The sequence below is a fragment of the Anoplolepis gracilipes genome, chromosome 2 (assembly GCF_047496725.1).
Source record: "Anoplolepis gracilipes chromosome 2, ASM4749672v1, whole genome shotgun sequence".
NCBI lineage: Eukaryota > Metazoa > Arthropoda > Insecta > Hymenoptera > Formicidae > Anoplolepis > Anoplolepis gracilipes.
The window spans coordinates 1,611,003-1,634,813 of record NC_132971.1 but is presented as its reverse complement, the minus strand read 5'-3'; the positions used below and the strand labels follow the sequence as shown (position 1 = coordinate 1,634,813).

At 34.2% G+C, this 23,811-nt stretch overlaps 5 protein-coding genes across 7 annotated transcripts; 3 read left to right on the top strand and 2 right to left on the bottom strand.

Annotated features, from left to right (window-relative positions):
• Positions 1 to 60: 60 nt before the first annotated feature.
• LOC140676124 (uncharacterized) lies at positions 61 to 7,452 on the top strand. Of its 3 annotated transcripts, XM_072910832.1 has the most exons (4): positions 61 to 277; positions 924 to 1,001; positions 1,113 to 1,452; positions 2,042 to 7,452. In XM_072910832.1, the coding sequence occupies exons 1-4, from the start codon at positions 104 to 106 to the stop codon at positions 5,545 to 5,547; spliced, it is 4,098 nt and encodes a 1,365-aa protein (XP_072766933.1). In that variant the 5' UTR covers positions 61 to 103; the 3' UTR covers positions 5,548 to 7,452. The 3 variants fall into 3 exon arrangements, with proteins under 3 accessions (XP_072766933.1, XP_072766934.1, XP_072766935.1); XM_072910833.1 differs by lacking the exon at positions 924 to 1,001; XM_072910834.1 differs by lacking the exons at positions 61 to 277; positions 924 to 1,001; positions 1,113 to 1,452 and adding an exon at positions 1,651 to 1,806.
• A 95-nt stretch (positions 7,453 to 7,547) lies between these two features.
• On the bottom strand, positions 7,548 to 10,616 carry LOC140676125 (transmembrane protein 209). The gene is made up of 8 exons (XM_072910835.1): positions 10,423 to 10,616; positions 10,198 to 10,323; positions 9,819 to 10,120; positions 9,416 to 9,733; positions 9,174 to 9,307; positions 8,746 to 9,072; positions 8,408 to 8,629; positions 7,548 to 8,306 (listed from the first exon to the last, which is right to left on the bottom strand). The coding sequence occupies exons 1-8, from the start codon at positions 10,467 to 10,469 to the stop codon at positions 8,178 to 8,180; spliced, it is 1,605 nt and encodes a 534-aa protein (XP_072766936.1). The 5' UTR covers positions 10,470 to 10,616; the 3' UTR covers positions 7,548 to 8,177.
• A 244-nt stretch (positions 10,617 to 10,860) lies between these two features.
• Positions 10,861 to 11,955, top strand: LOC140663228 (selenoprotein K). Its single transcript, XM_072887236.1, has 4 exons — positions 10,861 to 11,056; positions 11,164 to 11,248; positions 11,382 to 11,456; positions 11,542 to 11,955. The coding sequence occupies exons 1-4, from the start codon at positions 11,038 to 11,040 to the stop codon at positions 11,639 to 11,641; spliced, it is 279 nt and encodes a 92-aa protein (XP_072743337.1). The 5' UTR covers positions 10,861 to 11,037; the 3' UTR covers positions 11,642 to 11,955.
• Positions 11,956 to 12,169: 214 nt separating this feature from the next.
• Positions 12,170 to 17,000, bottom strand: Hbs1 (translation elongation factor EF-1alpha (GTPase) HBS1). Its single transcript, XM_072887231.1, has 9 exons — positions 16,769 to 17,000; positions 16,384 to 16,449; positions 15,997 to 16,290; positions 15,889 to 15,927; positions 13,857 to 14,406; positions 13,542 to 13,771; positions 13,234 to 13,429; positions 12,954 to 13,159; positions 12,170 to 12,850 (listed from the first exon to the last, which is right to left on the bottom strand). The coding sequence occupies exons 1-9, from the start codon at positions 16,809 to 16,811 to the stop codon at positions 12,396 to 12,398; spliced, it is 2,079 nt and encodes a 692-aa protein (XP_072743332.1). The 5' UTR covers positions 16,812 to 17,000; the 3' UTR covers positions 12,170 to 12,395.
• An 85-nt stretch (positions 17,001 to 17,085) lies between these two features.
• Positions 17,086 to 19,640, top strand: Spx (Spliceosomal protein on the X). The gene is made up of 5 exons (XM_072887233.1): positions 17,086 to 17,240; positions 17,471 to 17,554; positions 17,761 to 18,035; positions 18,132 to 18,677; positions 19,177 to 19,640. Exons 1-5 carry the CDS (start codon positions 17,207 to 17,209, stop codon positions 19,462 to 19,464), a joined length of 1,227 nt encoding a protein of 408 aa, XP_072743334.1. The 5' UTR covers positions 17,086 to 17,206; the 3' UTR covers positions 19,465 to 19,640.
• Positions 19,641 to 23,811: the final 4,171 nt, after the last annotated feature.

Below are 23,811 nucleotides of genomic sequence, written 5' to 3'. Positions count from 1 at the left end.
AACGGACTAGAGAGAAAGAGAGAGACAGAGAGAGAGAGAGAGAGAGAGAGAGACCCAGACAGTCCAATTCGCAGTTGCTCTAAGTCGGTCCACCAAACAAAACATGGACGCCGTGGAAATAAATACGTCGGATCCGCCGCAAAGTGAGGACGCGATCGCGTCCGCGGTGAAGATATGCCGCGTGTGCCTGCTCGACAACCTGATGATGCGCGACCTCTTCCACGGGAGCGAGGTCGCGTCCCTGTCAATGAAAGCTATGAGCTTCACCAACGTTAAGGTTAGACATACAGTTTGGAGGTTAGATACCGACGCAAATTTCGCGATTATTCCTTATTATATTAATCGTTTCTTTTTCTCTCCCACGATCTCGCATCGATCTTCGATCGGGCGAGGTTCTAATTTCTCGCTGTCCCATCCGTCAAATACAAGGCGTACCTTGTCAAGAGAGTAGGACAGTCTTTACATCCTGTACATACTTTATGAGACTGATGTAATTTGATTTTTTTACATTTAACGAGCGCCAAGAGTGTCCGATGATGATTATGATAGACCTTGTTTTAACGTATGGAGTGGAAAGTAATCATTTGCTAGGGATTCAATGAAAGATGCAACGCATGTGGAAAGTCCAAAATTTTATTTTAAACAAGCAAGCTTATATGTCAACAGTTAGTATGTCCTCCTCCAGTCTACCTAGAATCCTTGATCTTTTGGGGTAGAATCTTGAGAAATTTTGAATACAATTACTGTTAAGTAATACATCATTTAGCACTTCTTGACTTGAACGTGACAGAAGATTTTTTTTGGTTGATTCTGAAGGAATCGAGACTTTTATGCTTCAGGAAAAAGATAGCAACAGATATTTTCAAGCAACACTTTCAAGAAGTGTTAAATGATATAGAAATTAATACTAATTTGTGTTTCAGAATTTGTTAAGATTCTATTTCAAGATTAACGACTATGAGCGAGGCTGTGGGATGACATGTAAATTTATGTTGAATGAAGTATGGACTTTCCACAAATATATTTTTCTGTAAACTCATAACAAATAATTATTTTTTACTATGTTGAATTATGTATTCTAATCATGTATTCTGATTATATATTTCAATCAGATGTTACCAGGCGATGGTCTACCATCACAAGTATGCTGTGTCTGCGCAGAAAAACTGGAATCGGCGTACGAATTTAAGTTACAAGTGGAACAGGCTGACAGTGTCCTCAGAGACAAATTTGTCGGAGGAATAATAAAAGAGGAATTGTTTCTTAACGAAGTTGAGATACACTTGGACGATGAAACGAATAACGATATAGAAGAGATGAATGTCAATACTGACTATGAATCTACTGTCACAGTTTTACCAGAAGAATCAGACGCTGATAAAAACTTCTTGAAAGAGCAATTAATGATGTTAGAAGATGAAAAATTGACAAATACAGAAGAAATCCAACAAGGTGAGTAAAATGTACTTAATAATCAAATGATATTTCAAAGAGATTCAAATTCAAAGAGAGTATTGTTTTAATAATAAAAATAATTTAAAACTTTTTGAATTTTTTTATAACATATTGAATTTGTTTATAAAATTAATTTAGAAAATTGACGAGTAAGAGCAAACGCTGTAATTTCCTAACGATAGAGATTAGATATGTAGAATTTAAACATTGTAAACGAATTGCCGAAAATCTAAACGACCTGAATGACTTTGTTATGATTCATAATTTCAAAGATATAACTGTCGACTATTTTACCATTATTATAAGATCAGTTAAACATCGGTATAGTTAAGAAACTTTTGGAGCAATTATGTAAGTTACAATTCAACAGTGTTTCTTCTAATATCTATAATTTTTTTTCTGTTATTAACTAGTGAAATTGTAAGTTGATTTTTAATTATTTCAATACAGGCTTCCAACCTATTATTTTATTTTAAAATAATTAAATGGAGAACTACAGCGTTTGCTCTTACTTGCCAATTTTCTAAATTAATTTTATATCTTATAAAGAGCTTATATATTACATTTAATTTATGAATTTGTTTAGATCCAGAACAAGATAATTCACAGGAGATTACACAAGAAGTTAGTCACAGCATCTCAGAAGAGTCACAGCAGGAATTAATTGATACAGAAGATAATATGTCATGTACTGTCAAAGAATCTAGGAATCAGAAACTTTGTATAAACGAAAATATCACTCCGAGTTACATAGAAGCAATTCCAACGGAGGAACATGATTACATTATGCAGCAACAGTGTGTATTACCTACCGAACAATTTTCTTTGCAAGAAAGGATACAGCAGGACACACAAGTTGAGCAAAATATAGTGGAATGTCAAGAAACATTAGCCGAATTAGACCAAGAGAATCAAGCTGAACAAATTCAAGAGACTAAAGTTGAACAATTTCAAGAGAATCAAGCTGAACAAAGTCAAGAAAATTTAGTTGAACAGATTCAAGAGAATCAAGCAGAGCAAATTCAAGAGAATCAATCTGAGCAAAATCAAAGTGACAACAAGAAATCTTTTAATGAAGAAATGTCTACGACTGATAACGAGCCGGTAGCGGAGAGACAAGATTCACCTCAAAACGAAACCAGAAGAAGTAAACGTAGATTAGCTCGTCGGACATTCGCTGAGAGAGACTCCGACGAAGAAAACTATTTCGAAAATCTGAATCTCAGTTCTCGACTGAAAAAAGCACAAGCGGATAAAGCAGAAAAGATTTTCTTCATGTGTTATTTGTGTGATAAACAGTTTCTATCAAAGAGCGTTCTGAAGGAGCACATGCATTCTCATGAAGAAGTGAGGAAAGCACTCTCCTTAAAGAAAACGCCGGAGAAGCCGCAGAAGGTGCAGACCAACATCTCTGTCATGAAAACTCCACCATCTGGAAAAAAAGCCAACAAGTGCCCTTATTGCGGTAAAGAGTATCTGTACATAAACTCATTTACTAAACACATTAAACAGCACGAACGAGAACGAGAGGAGACGAAAGAAGACCCTATGCCGCTCGAAATTTCGTTTCACGAAGATGAGCATAGTCTAGATTTTGATGGTAACAATTCGGATAGAGAATGTCGAAAACGAACGAGGAGAGGAAGTAGTACAGTTGACGGATATGATGATGCCACGACAAGCGACAACGACCAGGATAAAAGAAGAAAGCGGAACCGCGTCGAAGAATTCGCATGCGACAAATGTTCAGAGAAATTCGATACGAAGCGAAGCTTGCAAAAGCATTCGCTTACGCACGTTAGCTTCAAGTGCAACGTGTGTCATGAGGAGTATGACACTTTGGTCCAACTGAGGAATCACCGAACGAAACATGTAGTCGAAGGCGTACTCACAGAGCAGGATTTGGAAGAAGACATAAAGCAAATGATGACCAAGAGCGAGAACTATGATGACAAAGACAACAAAAACAACGAGGAAGAGGAGGATAATGACGGCGAATCCGCCGAACACACAAAGGAACTCAAATGTCAAAAGTGTCCAATGACGTTCTCGCGCAAAAAGTTGCTCTTCAGACACATGGACACGGCACATTCTGGGGCTATCAGCTACGACTGCAAGATATGTCGTCAACAGTTCCCGCGAAAGGATCTTCTACGCAGACACGCCGAACAGCACGCGCGAATAAAGACCTTCAAGTGCACTCAGTGCAACAAAACTTTCGGCAACGAACTCACTCTGAGAAATCACCTGGTTGCCACGAATCATAAAACGTTTATACACGGACAAGAATACGATCCGAACAAGCGTATAAAGCGCGTGGCCGCTAAAGCGGCACAGAAGATCATTGACAAGATCAAAACAGAGGACGGTCTAGAGGATTACGACGACGATAACGACAATGTCGATTACGACGCCAAATTGGACGGGCATTATTACCGCCGTAAGCGTGACGTTACACCAAAGAATTATAAGAAGGAATTAGAATGCGCGACGTGTAATAAGAGGTACAGTTCGAAGCAAGCGTTGACGAAGCACATGGAACAGCATGTGAAAGACGAGAAAGCGGCGGAGAAGTTGAAGAAAACAGCTTCGGAGAAGAAGGAGACGCTGAAAACAAACAATATGACAGGCGATAACGACGACGACGATGACGACTCGGATTTCGAGAGCGGTCTCGATTGGCCGATGGAAAGTCACGAATGCACCACGTGCAAGAAGCGCTACAGCACGAAGAAATCGCTGCTGCGGCACCAGCTGCTGCACGAGGAACCAAACTTTGAGTGCGACATTTGTAACGTCAAGTTTTATCGTAAGGACAAACTAAAGGCCCACTATGACAAGTGCTCGGAGAAAAATCCCGATCAGGTGAGGAAGTGCAATATATGCGGCGACAGTTTCGAGAATAATGAGATTCTGCGGGAACATCGGGCCAAGCACGTCACTGAGGGTATCTTAACGGAGGAAGATTTGAGGGATATCGAGCCGAAACCAGAGGAGAAGAAACCGGGCCAGAAAATCGGCCGGAAGAGAAGAACCGACATTGTGGGTCTCGAGTGTACCGAATGCAACAAACAATACACCTCCAGGAAAGGTCTTTTGCGACACATTCAGGTACACGAGGGCAAGAAATACTTGTGCGACATATGTCCGAAGAAGTTCTATCGGCGGGAACATCTCAAGATCCACGTGGCCAAACACAACATGATAAAGCCGTACAAGTGCACTCGTTGCACCAAGCGCTTCATCAAGGAGGAGCAGCTCAACAATCATCTGTCCAAACACGATCGTGTCTTCAAGAAGAACAAGGAAACCGACAGCTCGAAGAGATTCCTCTGTGAGATCTGTAGCAAGAGTTTCACGCAATCGACGACGCTGGTAGCTCATTTGCGCGCGCACAACGGCATCAAACCGTACGTGTGCGAGGTCTGCTCCAGGCCGTTCACCACCAACGCCTATCTGAAGATGCATATGCGTACGCACACGCAAGAACGGCCGTACATCTGTCAGTATTGCTCTCGAGCGTTCGCGCGGGCCGACACTCTCGCGAATCACCTGACGTCACATACCGGCGAGGCCAAGTATCACTGTAAATGCTGTCCGAAGAACTTCCGGCGATTGAAGTCACTGAAGGAACACATGTTTATTCATACGGGTCAGCGACCTTACGAATGTCCGACTTGTGATCGCAAGTTCAACAACAACGGCAGCCGTTACGCACACAGCAAGCGCTGCAAGCAGAACCTCCTGCAGAATCAGAATCGCGCCCAGCAGATGATGCAACAACAGGCGCAGCAACAGCAACAACAGCAGCAGCAGCAGCAACCACCACAAGTACAGATACATCAAATACAGCAGCAGTCGCAAGTCAGGCTGCATCAGTCTACGCTCGGGCAGACGCAGATTGTCAAAGCGCAGAACATTAAGACGATCGCGATAACGAGACAGGCGGAACCGAACACGGTAGGCACGACGCAGCAAGTAATGCAACAGGAGATCCTGATGCCCCTCATTTTGCCGCTTACCGTCACCCTCGCCGACGTAGCCGAGGAGGTGATACTACCCGAGGGTACAAAAATATATACCACTTCTTAATCAAGCTATCAACTTTTACTTTCGATTAAGATATAAAAAGAGAAACATACTTCTCTTCTGCGCAGCAAGATACATTTTGAAATGAACGAACTGAACGAGTTCTTCTCATCATCTTCTATGGCTCTCTCTCGGTGATCCTCCCGTTTTCATTCCCGCAATTTTTTCGACGCCCCACGGGAAAACCGGAAGCGATGCTATACGACGTGTTACGCCGAATCGATATTGTATGGATGTCGCGTATTATCGCGAGAATTTGCTTGCATTGAATAACAAGAAGTATGCGTGATATTCTGTACTAGGTTTACTGTTGATACTAATGATTATGTGAATTTCCAAGAGAGAAAGAGAAAGAGAATCAGTTTTCTCGATTATGTATGAAACGTTATATCGAAGTTTATTTTTGCAATGGGTGAGGGCGTTAATATAAAGCATATAAATATATATATGTATAATTTATCTAGAAGTTCCAAGAGATGTGTACCTTTCCACATATAATAACGCGTATCATGTCAAAAATGAATAGAGTAAACGTATTTGACAAATCATTACGGAAAGATAGGAGGAAGCAGACATCCTTGTCATAAATGTACATGTAATATAGATTTCCTCTTAAGAGACACACATGATAGAATTAAGAAAGTTTAAGCCTTTAAATACTTAAAGCTTAATGTACTAAATGCTAATATCTATACTTTTTCTGTTAATTTGTTCTTCCAGATTTTTTTTTTTTTTTTTTTTTAACAAAAAATCCATATGCAAAATATTCTATTTGCAAACAGGACGCAAACAGAAATTTTATGAACAAACAACTATCAATCTGGCGAATAAGAGATGGCCATACGCAGATGTTAATGCGTAAATTTCTCGTCTATGTCTCTTTAGCGGGATTAAGAGGGGGTATAGAATTTTCAAAATGCACACATTTTAATTTTCGCAGAATAAATTAATTTTTAAAGAAATTTACGCATTAATATTTACGTATGGCTTTTATTTGCCAGGTTGATAGTTGTTTGTTTGTAAATATTAAGAGTCTTATATTCGAAATAAGAAATTTTATGTAAAATTTAATAATTGATATTATTTGATTTAGAAAATACAGAGCAATTTTTGTTTAAATATATTAATAATAGCAATAGTAAAAAGTATATGATATTATGTAATTTTCATATATATCATGATTTATAAAAATCTTCGTAAAACTTTTTTTCTTTTTGAAGTTAGTTTTGTTGTACTTGCTATTTTTTTTTTATCAATACTATCTTATCAGGGTATCACATGTAATTAGTTCTTGTATGAGAATCTTGATTGAAGAGTAAAAGTATCTTAAGCGATTTTATAATACTAACTCTTATATAAAATCAAATTACATGAAATTTTTATCCTCAAAACAAATATTTCTTATATGCCAAGTAATTAGTGTCTTATAAATTTTATATATTGTTCAATTTAATCATTTTTTTCCGTTAAAGCATATAATGTTTGATTATGTCTTTTAGAAGACATTCTTCCAAAATTATACAAAGATTTTAGAAGGTGTAAATTTGGCAATAGATACATTTTATTCGCAATGTGCTCTTATTACAAACTCTTACACGTTATAATAATTCGTGTCTGCGTAACAACTGTAAAATTAGTACGAGACTAAACGTAATATTGCGTGTATAAATACATTATATGGACGTTGTTACAATATATATGTAAGATATATGATTTCTTATTTAGATTTTGTTGCATAAATAAAGTATTTGTTCTAATCTTATATCGTGGTTTATGATATCGAAGTTACTAAACACTTATTGTATTAAACTTTTATTGTACATACATATCGGTTCGCTGAAAGAATCATTTGTAATTTTACAATGCATTATAACCCAAAGAGTAATAAATTATAAAACCTCGCTTAAATACGATCTTCTCTTTTATACTAAATATATTTCGATATGATCAATTGAGCATAGCAATGAAAGAAAAATATTTATTTAGAAATTATATACAATTCATTCTCTTTTTGTGTCTCGTCCAGATGTGAGAAAGATTGAAATGAATATTTATCATATCTATGCAAAGTGATATAGTGATAACAATCGAGCTTACAGAGTAGTACAATTGATGAAAATAATGCAAATATTTTCAAGTGTAGCGTGTCTGCACATAAAAATTACAATTTAATTAGGATATATTTATTTCATTTTGAGATATATAAAAAGATATGTTGTATATGTATATACATTTATATATCCATATACATTTTTCAATGAATTATAATCAAATCAAAATGATATATTTAATCATTAACAAAGTAATCAATCTTGGTAAAAATTTTCTAAAGTACAAAAAATGGAGATCTTTATAACCAAGGATCATAAATATCTGATTTTTTTATATGCAAACATGTGAATAAAAAGTTCATGACATTCAGACAATCTTTCTGGTTTCTTTCCGATATAAATATTTTATTTAGCAATTGTTAAATCAATAGGATATACATGTAAAAGATGTACATTACAGTCATCAAAATATTATGAGTCAAATGGATGCTCCAATGATACACATAATGTCTTTTTCTGATAATTAATATCCCTTTCTTTTTAACAATTTTATTAGACAGCAAATGAAAACATTGTTTTATCTCAGCTATCTATCACCCAGAGAATATTGATTCCGGATGATCCTGCATTAACTCGTCCCAACATACCGTGATCACGTGTTTTGACTATATATAAGAAGAGTAAAAGCGTATGAAACAAATTATTGCGTCCCTGGAAATGTAATACATTATATATTATTATATTTATATTTATATATATTTATATTATATATTATTATATAGTATTATATGATAGATTTTTAAAAATTATACCCGTTGTACTTCTTCATAATCACTTGGAAGCGAGTCACCGGATAATGCTAAACTATAGTGTGGCGGGTTCACAGACTGACAGACTATTATCGGGCCCTTGTTTCGCGGTAGTTCCATACCAGATCTCGCCATATACCTCGATGTAAACGGTCTAGCATCCGGTTGATCCAAAGGCGCTTCCAATTGTGTGTCCATATAAGTCGAAATTAAATGCATTATTATCTGCAAAAAATATACATAGAATGTTATTACAAAAAAAATCAATGACATTTTTAGAAATATATATTTAAGCTAGAGAGGAAATTTATATAATTTTCTATATATGCTTCTATATATACCGCGGAATCGGTTGGCAAGCTGGAGTCCCACTCCTTGCCATTATGAGACCCACCACTGTTCCATTTAAATTCGCTCATTGATCCTCCCTTCGCGAGTATTTTGATTCGCTTTACGAGATACTCTTGATTGTTGGAGAGTTCCAAAAAGGGAACCAATGTGGGCAGAGTAGGAATGGCGGAGACCAGAAATGGTGCTTGCGCAAGTTTTCGGAGCCTATCAAGCCCCACATGGCCCGGTTGCGAATCACTCAAACCATGACGTACCAATGCCGCGCATATATTGTCTATCTCCAAAGACACGCGTTCCACAACTGTTTTGCTAATCCACTAAATTTTTTTATATACTTACAATTATTCAATTATATATAGATATATATATATATATATTATCTTGTATAGCATATTTTTGCTTATAATGTAATTCTTACCATACGAAGATTGGCAGTCCATTCGTTCACCTTGTTTAAATCAACTCTGTACTTTCTCCACACATCCAATGCTCCAAATGTACCTCTTGGAGAGCTCCCTTCTTCAGTACCAGGACTAGTTGCTTTTGTTTTATCTATAAATAATATGTATAAAGAACATTACACATAAAATAATCTTGCACAAAGATGTAAAACAATAAGAATGTAAACCATATTTAATATGAGACGAATTTCTCATTTACCAATGGTAGGTGCAAGCTGATAAGCACATCTTCTTAACAGTGGAGATACTTCACCAGGAGCTCGAGTAGCAGGATGAGACCAGAAGGAACTCAAGAGATTGGAAGGCTGATCGACCTTTGTGGACAGTACACACTTTCGTTGCTGTTCAATCTCTTTGAGATAACTTTCTAATTCACATTCATCTTGAATAAGATCCTCATTTGTCAGACTACTGTTTGAAGAAATGTTTAAGGATCTAAACAATCCATTAGAACTCGTGGCTGATTTGGGAGATATAGGGCTAGAGTAAGAAGATTTAAGAAACGTCGAACAGTCCTCTTGAAAAAAAAAAAAGATAAATATAAGAAGCTATCCTTTATATATTAAAACATAATAAAAGATCAAACAATATATTTTACATACTAATATCACTCAAAACTGAAGATCCAAGAGGCGTTGTACGTCTACTAAAATTTATGCAAGACAAATTCAAGGAGGGGCTTGGCTCTGGAGTTTTTTGTTTCTGAGGCTCTTCAATCTTGAACAAAGGATCATCCTCCGTGATTCCTAAAAGTGGTCTTTGTTTGGGACTCAGCGCGATTGGCTTTAAACTCAAGGTAGCCCATGTATATCGTATAATATGATACAAGGCGTTTAGTGCAAATATTGATGCTAAACACCATTCGATCCAATAAACTGGTTTATAAGCAGGTCCACCATATACTCTAAAAACAAAACCAAATTAATTAGAGTATTACTTCCCATTTTATACTGCTTAAGAGAAACTAACGGAGATTCTTACATATCAAATATTATAATACCAAGCAATACGCTATTGATGAAGAACCATGTAATACTATTACGAGCTTTATTTTGCATTTGCCTTAAATCCAGCAGCTGCTCCACCTGCGGCTTAGGCGTTAAAACTCTGTGGATAAAATATTTAATTCAATTTAAAGAATTTTATATAGAAATCATATGTAAACACGAGCTAACCTCGTCAAATAATATGTCTAAAATTTCTCACCTCGCATTAGGAGATATACACTTCATAGGAGAGTGAAAATTGCTCATTTTAAAAAAGTATGCGTCACATTAATGCCAAACAATTATAATATCACTCTGTTCTGTACATTTCAATGAAATTACTATTATTTTCGCGTTTCAAACGCACAAAACGTGATTTCCATTTACATTCAAATGGTGTACTTTAAATGTGCTGCCAACAGCGTAATTTTCTGTTATTATTAGTCCCTACGTTCGAATGTCGATTGGTTACTGAGAAAATAGGGAATTTTTTAAATCTCAATAAAAATTACACTAATAAGTACTAAATAGGGACTTTCCTCTACTTATTTTCCACTTTCTAGCCGATCCTCCAATCCAATCGAGTTTCGTGTAAAGCTCTGACGTATGTGAACGTCACATGTGACGTATGACGTATGTATCGAACACAGACATCCATATATATATAGAGGTCTGTGGTATCAAAACTGTGAGAGAGAATACAAGAAACATAAAATACGCGTAGTAATCGCATATAAAACTCATACATATCACGAAAATTAAAATCAAAAAGAAATTTATTGTTAGTATCTATAAAGATTACTTGCTAACGAACGTGTAAATTGCTGCTTCAAATATGGTTTATGTGACAGACGGTAATATATTCTAACCAAATTGATTTGTTATGTTTAAAAAATTGTTCTAACAATATCTCCAAATCAGAGAAAAAGAAACACTAATTTATGAAAAAAATTATGTTTAGATGGAAATGTAGTACAATCTACTCCATGGGGATTAAGGAGAATTTTCGGGCTCTTTACAGGAGTAATTTACATGGTTATTATGTTGTAAGTACTTAGTAATTGTTTACTGTAATATAATACCTCATCAAATTTTAGTTTAATTTTTTTGATTTACTAATTATATAATTGCATTTTTCTCTATTTTAACACCTAATATAATATAATATACTGGAAATAGTTTTCAGACATTAATCAGTCCTGGCGCGAATAGAGCTAAAGGTCAATATTCAAGAGACTTTCGACCAGGGTCTGGGTAGAGTATTTTTTTTTAACATTATCTGCGTTAAGCGATAAACACACACATATGAGATAATAATTTTTGTAATTTTATTATACAGGCCGCGTCCTCCACCAGGTCCACGTAGACTTGGTAGACCAAATACAGGAAATAATGTTGACATTCCATTTTCCGGAGGTTGTAGTAGTTGCGTGAGCTAAAACAATATTTTTTAAAATTTATGTACAAATTTAATAAATGAGAGAAATTTGCAATAAATGACATTGACACTGATATAATTGAAAGGTTAAACATGCAATTGTATTTGTGTCAATTTGTCAAGAATTTTCTGTTATAGAATAGAAAATAACTTTATCTTAATATATCAAAGTTTATTTTTACAGCAATTATTTCTTATGGATATTTTTGTAAATTTTATAATATTCTCGAGTCTTTTATATGTATATTAGCTAATGCTATAACTAAAGAGTGTTATTATATTTGTCATACAACAAGCTTATATCTGACAAAATTTGTTGAATGACAAACATAATAATGCTCAAAGACTATTTCTTTTTAATATATATTTAATATCATAAAATCTTTAATCATTAAGAAATTTAAATAATGCAGAAAACTACAATACAATTATTAATGAAAATAATATGATTATACCTTTATTGGACATATTAAATTAATTTTACATTCAATATATATTACAAACACTTACAAATATATTACATGATATATGTTAATTAAGAAAAGTCTTTAAATTAATAATCTTCTGTATTATTGTAAATAAAATAAAGTAACAACCTATCGAGTTTTTATTCATCTTGTGTAATGTACAAATACAAAAGCAATGTATACATTAGATCTACAAATAATATCTCTGAGGGTAGAGGGAGCGGGGGTAAAAAAAATTGTGTGGCATGTTGCATATTATTGAGACTCCAATTTTGAGATGGTTCAGATTTACAAAATCTTTGTAATCAAACCAGCTGCAATGGTCGTACCCTCTAATCGTAACATAACTCTACCTAGCTGTTTAATATCTTTATATAATTCCATGCAAACTGGATTTTGTGTTGTAACCTCGATGATCGCGCTGGAATTTTTCGTTAAGCAGCGTGGTTTCTTCTTGATCACATCACCGGTACTTCGATGAAGTTGCGCTATTAATTTCGTGATGAACGCTGGCTGTACCAGAGACTGCTGGTGCATCACCACTGGAAGCCCTTTTGTGATCGGTCTCGCTATCGCAAACACAACTACGTGTGCTTGAAAGCACGTCGTTACGGGCACTGGATTCTGCGGATTGCAAATAATATCGCCGATGCCTACGTTTTGCTGATCGATCCCCGCTAATGTCAGCGCGACATGATCACCGGCGAATGCGTTTGCCGTCGAGATTTCGTCCGACTGAAGACCTACATTTAAACATGTAAAAGATTATAAAAATGTTACAATATTTTTCACATATTGTACAATCTATTGTACAATGATCGTTGTGGATTCAACTAACTTACAAACCTTTAACAACCGCAATCTCGTTTTGAGGTAGTATCAACACCTTGTCGCCTAAAGACACCATACCCGTCTCAACATGACCAGATACACAGAAGCCAGATCCGGTACCCTTAAATATGTCGTTGACTGAGAAACGGAATGGTTTATTTACAGGCCGCTCCGGGCACTTGAAATTGTCAATTACATTGATTAAAGTAGGTCCAGTGTACCTGTAAAGAATTTATTTGATGAAAGACAGATAAAAATATGCATCTATGGAATATCGAAATGCGCTAATAGTTACCAGTTAGAGAGTTGTTCCTTTGGTTTCGTCACGATATTTTCGCCGGATAAACCACTACAAGGTACGAAAGTGACAGTGTCTTTAAAGCCGGCTTGTTTCAGGAAAACGCTCATTTTGTCGACTATCTCGTTAAATCTGTCCTTGGACCAATTTACAGTATCAAGTTTGTTTACGACTACTGCCAGTTGCGATACTCCTGAATATTTGATAAAAATTTGAGATAACGCAATTTAGAAATCAAATTGGTGTTAAATATATATTTATTATATAATCAAAATAATAGATTAGGACTGCTGGGGATGGATTACCTAAAGATCGAAGTAACAATGCGTGCTCGCGTGTTTGTCCCCCGCTATCGAATCCAGTTTCGAACTCGCCTCTGGTCGCATCAACCACCAATAGAGCTACGTCCGCTTGCGTAGCACCGGTTATCATATTTGGAATAAAATCCTTGTGGCCAGGCGCATCTAGGAGAGTGATGGATTTTGTGTCCGTTTCAAATTTCGAGTGACCAATATCCATCGTTATTCCCCGTTCTCTATTAAAGATATATAAATTATTGTGGCAATATATTTATCTGAAATAATTTTAGGAGGACTAATGATGCGACGTCGAGTAATTACCTTTCTTCACCGGTTTCGTCGAGCACCCAAGCGTAGACGAACGATTGCTTCCCTATCTTCTTGCTCTCTTGCTGATACTTGTGAATGAGTCTCTGTGGCACTTGACCCAAATCGCACAATAATCGTCCGAGCAACGTGCTTTTTCCAGCGTCGACGTGTCCCACAACTACCAAGTGAAGCTGCTCCTTGCTATCGCCTCTCTTACTCTTGTATATTGCTTGGACGTCAACTTTCTCCTCGTTAGTTGTGTTGGATTTTCCTTTAGGATCAAATTCCGGTGTTACGTGTCCTGATATGGGTGACTGGCATCTCGGACTGTTAGTCTTCGACGAAACCGTTTTCTTCTCTCTTTGTATGATATCTTCCTTGCGTTTGGTCTCGGGACTGTTTCGATTCGAAGACGGGCTCTCGCAGCGTGGATTCAGAAAATCAGCGCTTTCTACACCGCTTAGATCGAAACCCTTTACAACGGGTTTCGTCCCGGCGGGAACAACCTTCACGGTAGAAGGCGTTGTAACTTGCAATGCAGGCTTAGATGATAATTTGTTACCTATTACGAAATTTAGCCATGCTAGGATAATTACATGAAAAGATAGAATAAATTCTTAAATAATTTGTAGATGTGTACGTATGTATATATATTCTTAACGTAATTATACAGGAATTGTTTGTATAAATACAAATATATTGTATTGTACAATACAAATATATTATATTGTATACAATTATAACGTAAATGTGATACTGTTACAACACATTGCATATCAAATAATGAAAATATATATTATATGTATATACACAATGAAAAATGTGCAATCATTTGAATAATTGAATATCTAGTTAAATATCCTTGCTAATTTCATTAATAAAATCTAAAATTGTTGTAAAAACCTAATAAAAAAAGGTATAATCTTCAATAAAAAGTATCACACATATTCCATTCAACTCTTAAATATATTAAATAAAAAAATAAATGTTTATAATCGTTAAGCTCGATTTGTCTTTTGATATGGAGTAGAAAAATCAAAAGCTTTAATTGTATTGTAACGTTGTATTAGGACTTTAAGAACTGGTTTTCTTGTCTTCCAATTTCTACACAAAGTTCTCCCAAATACTGAAACGTTCTCTTTCGTATATGGAAGTTTAATATGTCTCAATGGGCATAAATTTAAAGTGATGGGTAGCGTATTCGATATTACGCTATTTTTATCATCTTCGATACATATTTCCAAATTAGGCATATCATGATAAAACTTTCTCGAAATAGTCAAATTAGCATTACTAGAAGTGCAGTCAGTCAAAAGCTCTGCTTCCTTTAAAGCAGTACTCAAATCAATCATCCAATCGTCAGGCGACGGAGTCCGTATTTCATTTATAACATTTATTGGATTAAAATGTCTTTTCGATTCTGCGTTTGTCACATCATTATTTTCTAAGATACACATGTCTGAAAAATCTTTTTCGAGTAAATTGATTGGATGTTTGCTATTTGTATGTACTGGCTGCCTTTTACTATTGTCATCATTATTCTTAATTGACAATTTTGGGATAACAAACTGTGAATTCAGCGATTGCTCCTTTTCACAAAATTTAATTGCATTAGATTTTTGTAAATGATGTGCAGTTAAAGCAGCTAAAGAACCAAACTGTGCATTTGTATTCTGCGAAGATATTTTTGTCATATCTGAATGTGTGGATGCTGTATGATGGGATATGAGTCCAGCTAATGACGAAAAAGTTCCAAGACGTTTTTCGTCGCTTGAACTATCTATGTTGTTTGGATGAGAATATATGGTAGAATTTTTAAGTAAATTATCTTTTTTATCGAAAGAAAGCTTGGGTATTGTAAACATAGATGTGTTAAGTTTATCAATTGAAACACCTTACCTTACCGATCAAGTTCCATACAAGATACATGAAAAAAAAGCAAAAGCATGAGGTCATTAAATTGTTTCAAATATTCAGCCTATTTTGAAATAATGCTAAAGCCATTAGCATTATTTCAAATCAAATAATCTTACACAACACATACCTGGAAATCTTTCCAATCGTTCCTTGCTTATTGCTGGATCTGTAAACATATTTAAACATTTTTTTATATCAATCTATATTTGTAATATTCACAATGTAATAAATTTACCATTTTTTGGCGAAGATTCCTTTAAAATAGCATCAAGCGCTACATCTGTATTAAAGTTTGATGCAATAATTTTTTCTTTCAACTTAAATTCAGACACAGAATCACCTATGACGTTTCTAATTGCTTCTAAACATGATATTAGCTTTGTCTTTTCCAATTCGGGAAGATTATATTTATCTTCATTGAGTGATGACGAAGATTCATCAATGTCTTCATTGTCTTCTACTATATCTGGTTCCGTTATAAATGAAGCAATATTCTGTTGTTTGCTTCGGTCAAACAAAAACTGCTCCGCTATATATATATATATCAGATTCACAATTATTACACAGTTATGTTTTATTAAGAAACTGAGAGAAATCTATAAATCAATCTCAAACAACATACCACTGGGTGATACGCAATAATCATCTTCCACTGAATGTCCATATACATCATCGTAACCATCATATTCTGTGTAAAACATATTTTTGTTCTCATAAAGATTATTTATCATATATTATTTCATAAAGATTATCATATATTTTTTGTTATATAAAGATTATTAACTTTTATATATATAATTTTAATGAAATGTCAAACAACACATGTATATGCAATATGTAGAATAAATTGTTTAGAATTAAATCACAATAAAAAACGTTATCATTTTTTATATATTTCTTAATTAGGCCGATAATAAAAATAAAAGAGGCTCAAAAGTATAAATTACAGCTACACATTCGATAAAATAAGATAATTTATACACATATGTGTTATAATAATCATTTACCATCTGAATAATTCATACAACGGACGTCTCGATGTCGTGACATATTTAATATGTAACGTGAAATTTTGCGATATATGAGAAATTATTTACAAATTTCCATGTGATTTCGAATGTACACCTAGCGCAGTGAAATTGCTAATTGCAGATGAACATAGCTGATAAATACTGGTTATAATTGCAGCACAGCATGACTGTAATGACGCTATACGTCATAGACGAAGGAATATCTAGATAATCCACTGACACACAAGTATCCAGCTGAACCGAGTCTACCCGAAAGGAGCCGAAAGCCCAAGAAGACCCGATGCATCCCGCTTGCGTCAATTTAATCCCCTTCCCCCCTCGGCAATAGCGATCATAGAGATTATCTCTATGCTCCTTATTCTATGTATTTTATATGTCTATGGTCCATGGTCTTGAAAAGTAAAGTTTAGAATTATGGCAGCCGGTCCGATTGCGGAGCGTAATCAAGGTAAATCTTAATTTGTTAACTTGAATAATGTATTATTTTAAATAAATTTTAAGAATTTTATTCCGATATTATATGTTTAAAAGGAAAAATTGATTAATAATACTTAAAAAGATCGAAAAAATTAGATTGATTATTTGATTGAGGTTAGTCTTCAATAAATGTATTTATATTTCTAGAAAATTTATTTGTCTTACATGCGTTTATAGAGATATTTATATAAAAATTTACAGATGCAACAATATACGTCGGAGGATTGGATGACAAAGTTTCAGAGTCCCTCATGTGGGAATTATTTGTTCAATCAGGACCCGTTGGTAAGCAAGTTTACATGTTACAATTATATATGTTACATATATATTGTAAATATTTTAAAAAGATATCTGAAAAGCATATAAAACAAATTTCAATTTTATTTTAATTAGTGGAGGTTGAAAATGGATATACAATATTTAAGTTTCTAGAATATGTGACATATAAATAATATGAATAATCTCTAAAAAGACACAATCTTTCTTTTTAGTTAATGTACACATGCCGAAAGATAGAGTAACCCAAATGCATCAAGGATATGGATTTGTTGAATTTATGGGAGAAGAAGATGCAGATTATGCTATTAAAATCATGAACATGATCAAACTTTATGGCAAACCTATTCGGGTGAACAAGGCTAGTGCGCATCAAAAGAATTTGGACGTTGGAGCAAATATATTTATAGGAAATCTTGATCCAGAAGTGGACGAAAAATTGCTGTATGACACATTCAGCGCATTTGGTGTAATCCTGCAAACGCCAAAAGTACATACTTTATTAATTTTACATTAGGAACTATAGAATCTTTAGCTATCCATTATATTGATTCTCTTGAATTCAATTAATGATTGTGCATTATAGATAATGAGGGATCCTGAGACTGGCAACTCGAAAGGCTTCGCTTTCATCAACTTTGCTTCTTTCGACGCTTCCGACGCGAGTATCGAGGCGATGAACGGCCAGTATTTGTGCAATCGGCCAATCTCGGTGTCGTATGCATTCAAACGTGACGCCAAAGGTGAGAGGCATGGTAGTGCAGCGGAAAGACTTTTAGCTGCTCAGAATCCTCTGAGCCAGGCGGACAGACCGCATCAATTGTTCGCGGACGCTCCACCATTGGCACCGCCGCCGATGCCGAATTCGAACGCCAACGCTCATCAACCTGCTCATCATCCACCGCAGCATGTGATGCATCACGGAATGGTCGTACCGCCGCCTCCACCACCGTCGACACCGGGACCACCGATGGGTCATCCGCCTCCGCCACCCGTGCCGCCTCCACCGTCCGGTGGATTCCCACCGGCAAACATTCCTCCGCCTCCTCTGCCACCAATGTCTATGGCGCATCCTCCTCTACCACCCGGTATGCCGCCACCATTGCCACCAATGCCCGTACCAACTTCACAGGTAATGATGAACATTCAATTATTATAGTTATATAGTTCTTGCAAATTAAGTCTTATTGTTCTGCTTCAAAACATTTTAAATATTATTTGAAATTTTACAATCTTGAAAGTCTTGACAGGTCTTGGAAAATGTTGATTGATCTTGAAGATCTTGAGTGAATCATCTCAGTTTCTTATGTACCGACAAGTATCGATAATAATTTTGTTTCTTCATAATAAATAAATAATTCTTGTTTAAATAAAATCTAATATTAATGTGTGTTAAATCTATTTATAATGTGCTAATATTTTTTTTACTTTTTTTTCTCTAAAGTTTATTAAAACATTCAAGACTCTTAAAGACACTCAAGACCATCAAGAATAAAAGTTTTCAAAACCAATCAAAATTTTCCACATTACATAAATTCGAATAATATTCAAACTGATTTGAATTTTTTTATATTTTATTATTTTATATTCAAACTAATTCGAAACATCTTGATTTCCATCACTAATCACAGGCGCAGACGCCCTCGAGGATGATGGCACCGCCGCCACCGCATTGGGCCATGGGAGGACCTCCGCAAGGACAATTTCCACCGCCTCCGCCGCCATCAGCTACAGGACCCTCGCAATACGGACAGTTCCAACCAACACCGCCGAGGCCACCCCCGGCTTGGCGACATCCACCACCGCCGCCTGTCTCGCAGGGTGGTCCACCGCCACCCCCGCCTCCTCAATTTCGACCACCTTTTCCTCCAAGAGGACCACCGCCACCGCCACCTCCGCATGACGGCAATCAATATTAATATTTATAGTTTAACATTTCTAATTATCTCGTAGATGATATAATTAATAAGATAGTAACAATATAATATAATGTTTGATATTATTGATGAATATATTATTATTTTTGTAAAACTCAGAATTTGCTTAAATTAACTTCTTTGTATCTAAATAAACTTATTGTTCTCATATACATATACATATTGCGTAGAAATTCTAGATTAATTGATTAACTGCTTAAGTAATAATTAGTTTGAATCAAATAATTAATTGACATAAATAATTATTTAATAATAATGCTAAATAAGTCAATGGCACGTGAGAGTGGAACAACAGCTAATTATAACAGCGCGGACATTTTTGCTCGGTCATTTTTTTATCGATTTGCCCGTGTTGCGTGAATAACTTACCGCGTTTGTTCTATCGATTATTTCGTGCCTGTCCAACCCAGTAAATGATAGCATTAGTCGAACACGGAGTCTACACTGTTGAACGTCCTTTAGGGAAGCATTATTGCGTCAAGCGACTTTTAAAGATTTGTCGCGTTAAATAAAAAAAAGTGATAAAGTTATTTCTTAAGGATAAATTCCTAAATGAAAATCTGTGGCGCGATTCGTCGCACCTTGCAATCTTAATTTAGGTAAGTAGAACAAAGAACAGGTGTTAGCGGAAAAAGAGGGAATCGACTTCCGAAAATAACACCAAGTTTTTTTTTAGACCATTTACACGGACACAATGCTCTTTCGATCTGTCATCGCGCATTGAATACGACCGCATGCTTTATTATGGAAATATGAGCAATCTCGTCGACTAAATTTTTAATACGCTCTTACGTGTCATGCAGACAAGTACAAAGTGCGATGCGAATACCCGAATAGTATAGACATGATACAATTGTATAACGAATGTAACATCGATTTCAAAAACGACAGCGAGGCGATCGAGTCATACGAGTGCACATCCGAATATTGTTTGTATTGCCGTAATTCGCAGTGTTGTCTAATACTGCAACGGCGACCACCACGTCATCTCTGGCAGACCTGGTACTTTTGGCTCGGCGTTGCTTTGCTCGCTGTTTTTCTCATTTTTTCGGTGAGCACTTGTGTAATTGTTGCCATTTAGTAAAAAAAAAAGTAAATTGAACTCTCACATAGAATATACTCTCGATACGCGCAGGATGTATCTCCAGTAAACGCTAGATAGGCCTGAAATATTTCATTCGTATTCTAAAAATTTTGTATATCCTGGAATAGTAAAAAAATGTTCATAGAATGTTTAAATAATTGTGAAATGTTCAGAATATTCTATGAGCATTGCCTGTATGTGTGATAAAGAACATTCAGTATAAATTTTGATATATGTATGGAAAATAAAAAGTAAAATAAAAATTAGAATAAAACAGTATACAAAATGATAAACAATCAGAACATTTTGTGCTTATTTGAATATTCTCTGTACATTCTTTTAAATATTTCGGAATGTTTTTGAATATTCTTGGAATGTTAATTTTGGATTTTAGGAACATTTTATAAATATTTCAGGAATATCTAGCGTTTACTGGGATACGTAGAGTGTCTACTTCCTGAAAAAAGATGGAAAACGTGGAAGTTTAGAAATTTTTTTTGTATCTGGAAAAAGCAAAGAATTCTCATGGAATTTTATTGGAATTCAGGACTTTTTTTTTTAATTCCTTCTGATAATTTTGCTCTTACATTGTAAGCAATCAGTCAAATTGTGAATTATGTATTTAAAATATATTATAAATATATTATAGATATATCTGTCTCTATTTTAACTAATTCTATCTCTATTTTAATACATATTAGTTTATATCAATATCTTAATAAAATATTCAATATCTTTATTGAATGTTTTATTCAAATCTTAATAAAATTTTGAATATGCAGCACGCATTCTTTATATTTTTATAATTTTAGTTAAAACAAATACGTACTTATTTTACAAAAACTTTAGTTTTTTCCATTACATTTGTAATTTAGTACTTGAAACTTAAATAATTATATATTTTTCCTTCGTATGAGTAAAAAAGCATTAGAAATAAAAAAAAACTTATTTAAAAGTTATTTTAAAAAATTGTATCCAAAAATCTTTAAAAACTATTTTCTATATCTGCAATTTTGAAGGAAAATACTCTGAAAGATTTGTAAATTCTTTTAGAAAATTTGAGTAGACATCCTGTGGACGTTAATACTCCCTCGCAAGTTGATATTCAAAAAAATATCTTTATTTTTAATATTACTGATTTTAACGGAAAACGAGAGAAAGAGAATAATAAGTTTTCTATGTCTATAGACATTTATTTACGTCATTATTTAGAGCGTGTCATACTAAGCTAAGGAAACTTTTGATTCGTTTTAAAACTAGGTGAGCAGCTACCTAGTCAGTAATCACAGACATAACATTCAAGGTTCAATTCCGATCGGACAAAATGCCCAGAATGTCGACGATAATAGACGAAATGACCGGGAGTCCAACGAGCCGAGACATAATCAAGATCAGATATCTATAAGCGTAATTTCTTCGACATTTTTGCCACAAAGAAAAATGTTGATAATCGATGCGCAGCCGAGCATCATGCACATGAGTAAGGGAAACTAATGTCTATCTCATTTTACATTCACCGCTAGTCTATATTATGTTCACTTACATGTGTATATCTGTGAAAAATCGTTCGAGATTGACATTGAGCGAAACTAAAGATCGCGAGTAAAGCTATTGACTTGAATAAGATCGTCATTATAATAATTATTAATAAGAATTTATGTTAATAATGTTAATAATATTAATAATAACGAATGTTAATAATATAATAAATATTATTAATAACAATCGACATTATTATAATATTAATAACATTACTAATAAGTTTTATTTGAATTATGACATTTCATACTAAGGCTTTCAATTTCCTAAAGTCTGCAGGCTAAAGATAATTCTGTGTGTGTTCTCCTGATTTTTTATCCCTCCATATGAATGGCTTTTTATTATTGAATTCTATAATATATTATGCTCTTTTTCCCAAGAAAATAAAATTAAATAATTAAATAACAAATAATAAAAATAATTAATTAAAAAATCAATTAAATAATAAAATCACTTCCTTTTAATTCAAATATTTAATTATCATTATTTCAAAAATTTAATTATTTAATTAAATTAAGAACTTAATATTCGAAGTGTTAATTATTTAATTAATTTTTATATCGATTATAATTATATCAAGAGAGTAAAAATATTATATATTGATAAACGAATCGCTATATTAATTCTTAATTATAATATATATATATATATATATGTATATCTCAAAAAATTGATAGTAAGTTTAAATTGATTTTTTAATAAATAAAAATAAAAAGAAATATAATTTTTTCAATTTCAAATTAAAATTTGAATATAAATTAATTTTAGGTTTCAGGAGAAATTAAAAAAATAAAACTTTTTGCTAGAGTGAAATTTAAATATTTGGAAACTTATTAAATATGCAAATAATAATATTTTTCTCCGAGAAGAGCGTATTTAATTATTTTGTCATCGTATAATTAATCATTTCATTGTAAAATTTGCATCTCCTTAAGGTCATCCTTTTTATGGATTGGCAAAGTTGCACGCAACACGAACCATTTATATATATAATGTCGCGCGATAAAAATATATATATATATATATATATATATATATATATATACACATATCGCGCACATTTACACCCTAATAAAACGTGGAAAATATTGATTTATATTTGCAGCACCCGTCGTTGCGTAACAAAGCGCCACTTTGCCGGTTGCGAAACCGAAAGACTGCGAAACGTGACGTCCTCTCTGCAACGCTTACATCTCGCAACACGATAATACACGCCATGGCACGCATATAATCGCTATGTCTTCTCCTCTTCGGCGAAACGTCGTAGTCTCGCTCTATTACGGAGACTCACGCAACACTTAACTCGAGTACACTTATTTATTTTTCGCTCACGTGTAACAGCCGGTAGCTGATTGTAAAGTGCGCCACGAACATAAAGAACTTCCGATAGTCGCGACAGAGAAAGAGTTTTTATACTCTTCGAGATATGAATCTCCCTACGATTATTTTTTTTATATAAAAATTGATGTCAACTTTCGTAGTGGATTTAGAATTGTTAGACTGAATAAGTGTCACTATGTTTTTCTTACTATATTATGCTATTACATAGTTTCTACTTCATGAAAAAAAAAAAGAATAGAATTCTCAGGAATATTATTTATATTTGGAAAAATGGGCGATTTTTCTTCAAGTAATATTTTTTTTTTTCTCATTTTAATATTTTTGCTCTTACATCATACGTAATCGTTAATTCATCAGAGTTGTAA

Coding starts and splice junctions, on each gene's coding strand:
- LOC140676124 (XM_072910832.1), top strand. CDS start 104: ATGGACGCCGTGGAAATAAATACGTCGGATCCGCCGCAAAGTGAGGAC. Junction 278..923: donor TGAGCTTCACCAACGTTAAG/GTTAGACATACA, acceptor TTTGTGTTTCAG/AATTTGTTAAGATTCTATTT. Junction 1,453..2,041: donor TACAGAAGAAATCCAACAAG/GTGAGTAAAATG, acceptor GAATTTGTTTAG/ATCCAGAACAAGATAATTCA.
- LOC140676125 (XM_072910835.1), bottom strand. CDS start 10,469: ATGAGCAATTTTCACTCTCCTATGAAGTGTATATCTCCTAATGCGAG. Junction 9,734..9,818: donor TTCAGTTTTGAGTGATATTA/GTATGTAAAATA, acceptor TTTTTTTTCAAG/AGGACTGTTCGACGTTTCTT. Junction 8,630..8,745: donor GCTTGCCAACCGATTCCGCG/GTATATATAGAA, acceptor TATTTTTTGCAG/ATAATAATGCATTTAATTTC.
- LOC140663228 (XM_072887236.1), top strand. Junction 11,249..11,381: donor ATTTACATGGTTATTATGTT/GTAAGTACTTAG, acceptor TACTGGAAATAG/TTTTCAGACATTAATCAGTC. Junction 11,457..11,541: donor GACTTTCGACCAGGGTCTGG/GTAGAGTATTTT, acceptor TTTATTATACAG/GCCGCGTCCTCCACCAGGTC.
- Hbs1 (XM_072887231.1), bottom strand. CDS start 16,811: ATGTCACGACATCGAGACGTCCGTTGTATGAATTATTCAGATG. Junction 13,772..13,856: donor GACGAAACCGGTGAAGAAAG/GTAATTACTCGA, acceptor TATCTTTAATAG/AGAACGGGGAATAACGATGG. Junction 12,851..12,953: donor CGAGATTGCGGTTGTTAAAG/GTTTGTAAGTTA, acceptor GTTTAAATGTAG/GTCTTCAGTCGGACGAAATC.
- Spx (XM_072887233.1), top strand. CDS start 17,207: ATGGCAGCCGGTCCGATTGCGGAGCGTAATCAAG. Junction 17,241..17,470: donor GATTGCGGAGCGTAATCAAG/GTAAATCTTAAT, acceptor AAAAATTTACAG/ATGCAACAATATACGTCGGA. Junction 18,036..18,131: donor TAATCCTGCAAACGCCAAAA/GTACATACTTTA, acceptor TGTGCATTATAG/ATAATGAGGGATCCTGAGAC.